Consider the following 11,587-nt stretch of genomic DNA (forward strand, 5'->3'; position numbering starts at 1 on the left):
TGATGTTGGTTGCATTTCTTAATGATCAGACATGGGTACAAGATCTAACATTCTTAGTTGATATTACAGGATATTTGAATGATTTAAATGTCAAACTTCAAGGGAAAGATCTGTTAATAACACGCATATGTATGATGCACTGTCAAGATTTAATGTAAATTGGTTTTGTTTCAAAATCATTGAAAATAGAATATTCTAAATTACTTTCCTATGTGTGAACAGTTGAACAATAAAAAGAAGAATTTGATAAGTTTTTTTGCTTTATACAGGTCCTATTTCCTTTAATTTTGAAAAAAAGCTCCTATTTGTATTCAAATGGAACTGATTGATTTCCAAAATGACTCCATTCTAAGGGAGAAATACCAAGAAGTTGGTGTTCCAAAAATATAATTATTTAGGTCAAAAATATCTGGAAATAAAGTTTGAAGTAAATATTCTGTCATTTTGGAAGTACCTATTTATGCAAACAATGATTCTCATGTCTAATCTTTAAAGATACCTGTGGCATAACTATAAATAATAAATTACACGATAACTACAGTAATTAATTTTAATGAAATAAAGGGACAAATATTCGTACTGAAATTAACAGTACATCATCAGTAGAACAAACAGTTCAAAGGAATGGAATACAAAGTACATAGCAGTCAGTGGATTACCAATTAAAATAGTTGCTGCATGCTAGAAATAGATATTATGAAATAATTCTTAAAAACTATTTCTTTGGTGGTTACATAAGATAAGAATCTCCCAAACTTTTGGGAGAGAGAGAGACAATCATTTCGATTCAAATTTGGCCTATGTAAAAGGGCTTCGCAAAACTTGCATCTATGGAGAAGACTAGCTTTATCCCACTGGATATTGTGTTTAGTGTCAATACTATGTTGTGCCAGTCCAGACTTTTGAGGTTTCATGTATTCAATATAATACTGATGTTCCTTCATTCTTTTTTCCACAGAATGGCCTGTTTGGCCAAAGTATGTTAAATTACATTCACACTGTATCTGGTAAATGCCAGCTAATGATAGAGGTGCCAGTTTGTCTTTTGTAGATGTCAATGAGTGAGAAATTTTGTTGATAGGAAAATATGTGGGAATGAGATGATACTTTTCAAAATTCTGCCAATCGGTTCTGAGATGCCAGAGATATAAGGGATCGGAACCTTGAGGTGTTGGAACATAGGAGTCAATTATCTGCTGGATTCGATTAGGGTTGTAACTATTAAATTCTATTAACTTTTTGATAGTGAAAAGTTTTTGTTATAAGCTTGAGGGAGAGGAGCACACTTTGTGCTCTATTAATTAAAGACTTGATAACACCAATTTTTTGAGAGGTGTGATGAGCAGACTTTTGATGAATGTATCTGTCAGTAAAGGTTGGTTTTCGATAAACTATGGTAATTTATCAACCAGTGTTTATAAAGACAGTTTTGGTAACAGGTCAGGCAGTTATAAGTCTTAGCTTTTAAGAAACTTTTTCTTTGTTACATAATCATGAATAGTGAAGTTACAAATAGTGATCTTTCAAATAATGCCACGATGGGCAACAAGGATTTTTTTTCATATTATAAACCCTCACCTTGTCATTCCACAATTTTCTGGGGGACGGCAATGACAATGTATTATAATTTTTTGGTTTCGTTGAGGAGCTGAGAAAAGTTGGTAATTGGTCAGATTTTCAACTATTAATTCTACTTCGGAATAAACTGGTCGAAAGGGCCAATAACTTTCTGTATTTGTCTCTGATACTTAGGGACACATTAGAATACACAAAGTTCAAGGAGACATTAATTTCCCAGTTCTCCAAAGTAAGAAGCGTGAGCCCAAACCTTTGGAAATTGCAGAGGTGTGCTCAAGAAAAGGAGAGCGTTATGGACTTTTACAATCGATTACTGACCATTGCAAATGGTCTAAGCGTCTCCAAGGACAATAAAACTCATCTTGACTGGGCAATATCCCACCAGTTCGGGTTAGGAATAAAGGATGAACTAAAGGAGACCACTTACAAAAAAAGGTTCACTAATCTAGAGGAATGTTACTTTGCTGTGAAGGAGAGAGAGGAAAGGCTTGGAGACATTCGTCCCGCTTCGAATACCAGCCAAGTTCACGCTATAAAAAGGACAGATGATTTCTCTTGTGACGTTAGGTGTGAAAAAGGCCTAAGTACAAATAAAGGAAAGTCCATTAAGGATCATAAAGAAAAGGAACGAGGAAATGCCTTCAATGTTAAACATATAACAGACAATAAGATAACCATCCCAAAGGAATTAGACTCTACTGACCTGGGGAGGAATTATGCTCAATAGTTAGACAGGAGGTAGAAAGGCTACAGCAGCCTATGATGGAGTGGCTTGATGCTGTTATTAAGCAGCTCAGAGAACTAACAGCCAGGGCCTCTGAAATCAATCCTTGTCAAGAGGAAAGGAATAATGAAGTAAAGATCATAAAAGAGTCCTGCCAATGTTTTGTTTGTAACAAATATGGGCACATGGCTCGGAACTGTTTTCGAAATAAGAGACCCTCGAACGGAAATGCTAGATATGAGTCCAATCTTATGCTTACTCATCATGGTCATACAAACAGACCATGGAAGAGAGAGAAAAAGATCAGAAAACACCCCACAAAATCCATGATGATCATTTGGGGTAAAAGTTCAAGGAATGCCTTGTTGGATACCAGTTCCCAGGCATAAGAGGAAAGTTTTTTCAGAGCATAAAACCCTGTGTATGGAATTGTGTATCTGAACTGAAGAGACCTATTAAGTTAATGGGAATTTCAACACCAGGGATAAGGGCATCAAGGAGAGTAAGAGTTGGAATGTAATTAACAGAGTTCAATTTGTGCATCTCGCATGCGTTATTGGTCCTCCCTAAGTCTGAGTGTGCGAATAATATTAGGAACTGACTTTCTAGAGAAACACAAGTTCTCTTGCAATTTTGATGCCAATGATGTTTCTCTAATGGATATCACGCGTTCATGCAAGGGCAGCAACGCTTTAGAGGATCAGATAGCTAGAACACTTGACGAGAGGAAACAAATGAGTGACTATAATGTCAGAATTACTGAGCAGGCAGAGGATAGAGAGGCCTGTCACAATGACTATGCCGACCTTTCATTAAGTTCATCATCTGAAGGGAGCAGTCATTTGGAAGCCTTAATTGTTACCTACTTTATCTCAAACATCCAGTTAGTAAATGATCAAGAAGAAACAGGAGAGCCATTGAAGGAAATTACACATACAATGATCAAGGTGAATATGGGTGAAAGACTAAGAAGGATCAACAAATCTTCTAACCAATCGAAGTGGAACGAGCCTAGTGTTGTGAAGGTCCAGAATGGAGATCCTAGATGCAGTTGGAATAAAATGAGAAGTAATTCATACTACTCTAATACTCAACATAAGAGGAGGTTTTACTCATAGAATCTTGAATGTGGGGCATGGAAGGGAAGGTAACACCAAGAGTTGGAGATCCGACAGGAAAATAGCAGACAAAGTAGTAAATCGGAAATTTGTAGTCACGTCTTCTCCAGAAAATATGCAGACACTGGGCTAAAAAAAAAAATTTCCCAGAAATTTTTTTAGAGGGTGGACCTTTGTAAAACCTCTTATGGTGAAACAAAGAAAAATTTTTTTCATCTATATTGATTTTACATAGGTCATAAAATATATGAAATTAGAAGTGTATTAGCTTTGTATTATATTGTGAAAATAACAATGTAGAACTACAAGTATTTGTAACTAAAAGGATTAGACAGGATTATGCTAGTGAGTTGGAGGTCAACAATAATCTCTAAGGTCACTGAAATATAGGAGTTTTGCTGCTAACACCTAAAGTAAGCGTAGGTGATGTCAGGGTGCTTCCGGAAAATCCAAGTAGTTTGAATGGTAAGACAAGGGATGTGGAATGAAAGGCCGTGATTGGTTGGTGAGCGGGCTTTTTTTTTTTTTTTTTCTGGAGTCTTGAGAGGAGAGGCTGTATTCTTAGGAACCTTCCGAGATGTTCTTCGATGAAAGTACCAACCCACGTGCATGCTGACATGCAACCAGAGCAGTTCCTAACATTGCTGAAGAACTATATTCTTTTCCAAGGGAGAGAACATGCAAGACGACAACTATCGAATAGTACCCGATCATAGCCGTTTCACAAGAATGAGGAAGAAACTAACAGAACTCATCCATGCCCCTCAAAACCCCTAGAACTTTACAAGATACTGAGAGCTAGTAAGTAGATTACTCTATGTTAATGTCCAAGATTGTTTGTGCTGTAGATAATCGATGCAAGTCCTGTTTAATCAATTGTAGCATGTAGCAAGGAAGTTAGAGAGCCAAGCGTTATTCTGCATGTGCATAAACGAATGGTGTAAGTTTGTATATTGCTTGTGTTAACTAACGCATATAAAGTGTTATATATATTTTGTCTTAAATTCTATAAAATTGAATGCAAGGCTTAGGGCCTTTCACGTAATAAGTAAGTTGAGTGTGAGATTTCTTTGTTTAATGTCTTAAGTGATTAGCTTTTCATAAATTGTGATTCATTCACGTGATATGCCCATTGCTGTTTGTAAAATATTTGTTTTAGTTAAAATAAACATGTTTAGTGTTGTAAATAGCTTGCCTGATCATTGTTATCCAATGCACTGTCTTACAAAAAACTAATCGGACCTGTGTGATCAAGGTAAAGTAACCACCACCACGACTGTACAATTCAGAGTTGCTTGAGATTAATGAACAAGGGGCTCATAATTATAAGCGCTTAGCAGACAGATTCTCATGTTAGTAAAGAATAGAAAATTTACCGAGTCCTTGATGGCGCAGTCGTTAACTAATATAGATTTTTCAAGGACTATTAAACATTAGCATTCTAAATTGAGGATTTCCCCATTAACTAGAGGTTCTCGACACTAGCATGTATAAGGGGTATAACTTACAATGTTGAGGGGGGGGGGGTAAGTTAAGCGGATTACAAGCAGACTAAGGTCAGTTAATAGTATCAGACGTGAGTTTTAAGATTAGAACACCTTAGGCAATGATAGAGGTTACCTTCTCAGAAGGAACTTAACATAAGCTCAAGCAGACACAAATATCAATGTAGTGGTGGGGGGGGGGGGGCTCATTACAGATAAGATTAACTTGAAAACAAAGACAATTACAAATTGCACATAAATAAAATAGAAAAAATAATAATAAATAAATATTACAAAGGCACAACAGCCATATTTACATAATCAAAGACATAGTTTTTAAGATTTAATATTTCATAATATTAATTTCTAGCATGTGGCAACAGTTTTAATTGGTAATTCACCGACTGTTATGTACTTCGCATTCCATTCCTTTGAACTGTTTGTTCTACACTGATGATATACGAAATGATATAATTTCAGTACGAAATATTTGTACCTTTGTAATTAAAATGAAAAGCCAAAAGGCTTTTCATTTTAATTACATTTACACCTTTGCTTCGAATTGCCTTCGCCGATAGCTTTTCGGCATTGAAACTCTTAGATCGTAGTTCTCGATCTTGAGTTTCACTTACTGGCTATAAAATAAAATAGGATTTTTATCCATTTAATAACTATTTGTACCTTTGTTTCATTAAAGTTAATTACCGTGGTTATCGTGTAATTTATTATTTATGATTCTCATGTATGAAAGGTAACAAAACAGTCCCCCAGATCAAGACTAACTAATGACAATCTTTCTGTCATAATGGTTGTATGCCCTCATAATTTGGTCTCAATCTTTGACTCCAAATTTTGGCAAGCTGGTTAACAATAAATGTCAAGTGTCGGGAAAAAGATAAAATACTATAATTACATTATGCAAGTATATATTTTTTACTCCAAAATATTAACATTTAAAAAATTCCCCAAAATATAATCCCCCCCGTCCCCAAAAAAAATAGAAGTATTTTATTTCAACACAAACATAAAAGATTTCAAACTAATAGGAGGCTCTGTAAATTTTTGCGATGGTTATTAATGAGACTTTCTACTTTTTTAGGTTAATTTGTTCAAATAATATTTTAATTTTGGTTTAAATGCTATATGTAAATATTAATATAATTAAAAATATTCTTTATTTTTTTGAGTTGTCATAATCATTATACTATTATGTCTTGTAATGACTTAGAATAAATTAAATTTTCATTATTAATTTTCCAGTTTCTTTATACTTATTCTTTCATGTCCCTTCGATTCTAATTAGTGCAGTTTTTTGTCAAATCTTTTTGTGGCCCACTTGAGATTATAGCATATGGCTTGTGGTCCAATTGAGTTTGACACGCCTGGGTTAGATGATCTAGAAACATTGGTCTAGACCAGGGCTGTCCAAAGCACTTCCCATGAGCCATATGTGGGTTTTGATTTTTACAAGTGAATAAATAAAATAACAATTTGAATCGAATGCATGTTAGATATTTTAATTCTATCACTAATCGATAATCTCAATGTTAGTAATATTATTTGGTGTTTTTACATCACTATATACCCACGTGTTTTTCAAATGTTAGATGTCAAAGAAGCGTTCTTACACTGTTTTGTGCTAGAGTGCATGCTCTGGGCGCTCCTGGGGAATGTGAGCGCATGATTATTGAGCAATTAGTGTTGTTCGTTTGTTCAGCTATCGAGGTTGTGTCGCTGCTGCTCACCAAATTATTAGATACATATTGTGATGCAGCCCTTGGATAAATCTTTTTTTTTTTTTTTTAATGTGGTCCTCTGATTACCAAAGTTTGGTGGACAGCCCTGGTCTAGATCAGGGGCGGCTGGTGCATAGGCACTGCAGCACACCCAATTTTTCTCGATATATAAATATATTTAATTTATTTATATTTGCTTGTAATATTTACTTTTATCATCAACAATCATATACAGTTCTCTTATTTTGTATAAAAAATAATAAAAATCCATCTTGTAGCACGAGCAGCACTGTATCACAGTGTCATATTGCTATGCACGCAAGTATATGCTAGCTATTAGCATAATGCGGCACTGTCCATCACGCAGTTTCACTGTTGTTTATATGCAGTTTGCACCAGTAGTAGAATGTTCATAGTGCTTATCCTGTTTACTCCGTCTCTTTAAATATTTGGACATTACAATTAAAGACATAACATTTGTTATAGTTTTTATTTTAGAACATTATTGGGGTTATGATAATGGATTTTCATATTTTTAAGTAATTTTGAATTATACTAAACTATAATTTGATCAATAATAAACAATATTTGTTCATGAAACAAAACAAGAATATATTTTTTAAGTAATTTTGAATTATACCAAACTGTGTAATTTTATCGATAATAAACAATATTTTTTCATGCTTAAATTTTTTAAAAACTTTTTACCATAATTTTGATATTTTATTCAAACACGTATACACTGTACTTAGTGTGTATGTATATTTCTAAAGTTGCAGCTGCAGTGGTGCTGCAACATAGCAGCCAGTTGGCAGTAGCAGTGCTAAGGGCGGTGGCTGGCGACACCTGGCTCAAAGCTATTATTATTATTCCTGATACCTCCAAGGAGTCCGAAGACTCATCGCGGGAGGACACCTACAACCGTCTCAACCACTATACTGAACCTTTACTACGAATCGACGCCATCTACCGCCCACCTCCACCACAACTAGTATTTTTTGTCTGTATGCAGGATGAAAAACCCTGCTACCCAACCTTCGATTGAAATCATCCAGATAAAGATTCCTCCCATCACGATGAGAATTGAACTTAGGCCTATTCCAATCGAAGGGCACAATGTACTGTCATTCTTCCAATTGCGCTACGGAGGCACTATCATCACAAGCACACTTGCAAACTCTGTTCTCTTGCTCAATTACTTTTCCTTCATTTTGCTTTAATTTGGATACTTATAAGGCTTTATTATATTTACCCCTGATATGAAAAAGACTGATAAAGAAAGTGGTAGTAATAAAAAGAGGAGAAAAGTAATTATGTTAGAGGAAAAGCTGAAAAACTTGCTCGATTCCCATTCAGAACAGTTAAACGAGAATGATTTCCTTCAACTAGAAGAGCAGCATGCATAAGAACTTGAGCTAGTCTTCAATCACATTGAGCATGCTAAGGAAATTTTGTTTGCTGCTGATCCTGATATGGAATGAAGCTTCGAAGTCTGCCGAAATCTTGATAAAGCGATCGCCAGCTATTGCAAATTGCATGACAAGATGAAAAAGTCAAGCCCAAGCCCTATTCAAACATCTAATTTTTTTGCAAAAAAGTAGCTCAATCAAATGTTTAGACATTAAATAAACATTTAAGCAATTGATTTTTATTAACTTAGGTGATTTTATCCTCTAATATAGCTTATAAATTTTTTTTCAAATTTATGCTAACTGATGAATGAATTATAATTATTCCTAATACAATTGTTTATTGTATTCACTTAATGTGCATTAATCGATTGCGTTAAGTGAGGTTTTTCTGTATATGTATTTCTGAGATTTCTATTCATTTAATTTCATTAAGATTTTTTGAGATACTCGCCTGCTTGACATGTTAAAAAGGTTTTTAATGTTATCCAAAAGTTTTTGATTTTAAATGTAGGTAGCTAATCAATACTTATTTTATTTTTGAGGTTATCGTATAGGAAAAGGAGAAGGCTATGCTGATTTGGAATATGCAATGATGTCAACAATGGGTTCAATTACTCCCAGTACTGTGGTCGTGTCTACTATTCATGACTGTCAGCTTTTTGATCATCTTCCAGAAGAGTTGTTTGGTGAACATGATGTTACAGTAGATATTATTTTAACTCCAAAAGAGATGATAGAGTGTCATCCACACTTATCAAAACCCAAAGGAATTATCTGGTCATTATTAACAGAAGAAAAACTCAGAGCAATGCCTATATTAAAGACTTTACGATGGAAAGAACAGAAAGAAGGAAAGAACACAACTCTAAAAGAGTGAACCTGGGTGGGGGGGGGGAACCACAACTTTACTAAATGTTGTTCTAAATGTATTAATAAATAATACTTTATTTTACAGTTGAACAGGTGATGACTTATGTTGCATTACAAGGAACATCATAATTTATATGAGGGTGATCTGAAAAGTTCTCAGCCTAACAATAAAAAAACGAATTTATAATTTCAAAATTATTTTTATTTTTCAACATAATCTGCCTTAAGACTAATACATTTATTCCAGTGCCATTAACCTGTCCTTGTAGTGGTTCTCAGTAAGATCTGCAAAATACCCCTCTAAAGATGCAATCACCTCTTGATTTGAAGAAAAACGCTGACCAGCGAGGAAGAGTTTTAGTTTTGGGAAGAGACAGAAGTCAGAGGGAGCCAAATCTCAGGAATAGTGTGGATGTTCCAAGAATTCATAGTGCAGATCCCTTAATTTTCCCATTGCCAAAACACCTTTGTGGTCAGGTGCATTATCCTGATGAAAAATGATTTTTTTTCTTCTGCAAACCGGGTCTCTTCTCACAAATTTTTTCATCTAGTCTGGTTAAAAGATCGGAATAATATTCCCCATTTGTTGTTTTATCCTTTTCAAGATAATTAATAAACAAAATGCCTTTAGCATCCCAAAACACAAATGCCATGACCTTTCCTGCTGATGGAACTGACTTTGTCTTTGGCACTGAACAACCAGCTTCTGTCCACTGTTTTGACTGCTGTTTGGATTCTGGTGTGTAATGGTGAATCCAAGTCTCATCCATAGTAATAAATCAACGAACGCACAAAATCAGTTTTATTCTTATTAAAATGCTCCAAGCACTCTTAAAAGATTTTCATATGAGTGTGTTTTTGATCTGCTGTGAGCAAGCACAGCACCTATCTTGCACAAAGCTTTTTTCATTTGCAATTCTTAATGCAAAATATATCCTGCATTCATTCTTTTGAAATGCCTATAGTCTCAGCAGTTTCACTCATTTTGACTCGCCGGCCATCCAATACCACATCGTGCACTTGATCAATGATTTCTGGTGTTGTTAGACTTTTTGGACATCCTTCACGTGAATCATCTTCAAGGCTGGTACGGGCATATTTAAACTCTACAGCCCATTTCTTAATTGTTGAAAACGAAGGAGAAGAGTGCGCACAAACTTTTATGAACTTCAAGCGAATTTTTTTTGGTGTTAAAACTTCTTTTACAAAGAAACTTATAACTGCACGATACTGACAACACTTTTGCTTCAGAGAGCTGTATAAAACAAACTACTTGATAGAATGCCTTGCAATTTCACATGGATGCTTATGATAGACAGATCTACCAGTTTAAAAAAAAAAAAAAAAATCTTGCCGATAGTGTTGCATCTATGGTCGAGGCTGAGAACTTTTCAGACCACCCTCGTACATATTTCCATGTGGCTTGACCTTACCATATGTATATTTTTATCAGATAAATATCCAAAATACACCTAACTTTCTGCTTTTGGTATTAAATAATTTTGCTTCTTTGATAATTCCAAGCTTCCAACCCAAAGAAATGTGATTTTACTGGGGATCTGAAAAATAGTAAAAAAAAACAAAAACAAAATTTGACCTAACAAGCCACCAACACTAATTCTTACCAAAAAAAAAGTTTCAACATCAGTGGCCTAAACAGCAATATAAACGATGTACACCAGAACATCGTTTATTTTGCTGTTTAGCAATATATTGCTGTTTATATTCTAGTCATCTTAACCAGAACCACTATTCCTATCAGAACTCCAACTGGTAACCTCACACCTGCAGCCCAAACTAACATTACACAGCTCTTTCTGCCACAAGGGTGGCACTTGGGCATTTTTCAGAACAAACATACATACCATATCAGAGACTGCAAATCCTTGAATTCCCCTGTTTGATCTACTTTGACTCAAAATATCTCTAACAAGTCAGCCTACCCCTTTTAATATGCTCCCTCTATTGCTCTCTAAACTCCATCAACCAATCTGACCTCTTCAACTCTCTCTCTAAAGCACGACTTTCAGCAGTCGAAATATCCTAATAGCAAGGTCATCCTTTTTTGGGGACTTCATTGTCCACAACTCATATTGGCTTCCCTTCTCCAGTTTCACAGATCAGGGATGCTGAGGTGTTTGCCATCAGCAGTGACCTATCTCAGATCATCAATCTTCCTACCAGAATACCTGACAACCCCCTCCAATTTGCCAACACACTTGACCTCTTCCTAACAGGCTTCCCTTCCAGATGTACTGGGGTTGTCAGTTCTCTTCTTAGTTGTCATCTTGTCCTTGGAAGCGTCTTAGATATTTCCATGTACTCCTTGAACTGCTTTGGCTATGTCGATTTTGTTCGTATTGAGCTGTTGTTCAGGATTAGGATCTATTGCTTGTAAGGCTGCTGTAATTGCTGGACAGGTAAAAATATGAGCAGGTGTCAGTTCAGTATTAGGGTAGTTATTGCAGTTTCTACAGGGTGATTAAGAACTCTTGGGCCAAACTTTAAGTTTAGGTGATAGAACACACCTAAACAAGCCCTTTTTGTCATACAATGCATGGTCCTAACTCAAGTGGTGAAGTGCTAGGGGTTAGCAACTATTGTGTCAGGAAATGAAGAAACACAAGAATGACAGAGGAGATTTGAAACAATTACAGAACATAAA

At 35.3% G+C, this 11,587-nt stretch overlaps 1 protein-coding gene across 2 annotated transcripts in view; it reads left to right on the top strand.

Annotated features, from left to right (window-relative positions):
* The window catches only part of lost (methenyltetrahydrofolate synthase domain-containing protein lost), a 67,480-nt gene extending 58,527 nt beyond the window's left edge, over positions 1–8,953 (top strand). The window contains exon 4 of one of the 2 annotated variants that reach the window (XM_090392725.1): positions 8,595–8,953. In XM_090392725.1, coding sequence (XP_090248851.1) covers positions 8,595–8,929 — 335 coding nt within the window. In that variant the 3' untranslated portion in view covers positions 8,930–8,953. The remainder of the gene's footprint in view (positions 1–8,594) is intronic. The other variant, XM_090392724.1, reaches the window with a different exon arrangement.
* The last annotated feature ends 2,634 nt before the right edge of the window (positions 8,954–11,587 follow it).

This window comes from Typopeltis vanoorti, chromosome 5, assembly GCF_054136105.1.
Source record: "Typopeltis vanoorti isolate ZY-2024b chromosome 5, IOZ_Tvanoo_1.0, whole genome shotgun sequence".
Classification (NCBI taxonomy): Eukaryota; Metazoa; Arthropoda; class Arachnida; order Uropygi; family Thelyphonidae; genus Typopeltis; species Typopeltis vanoorti.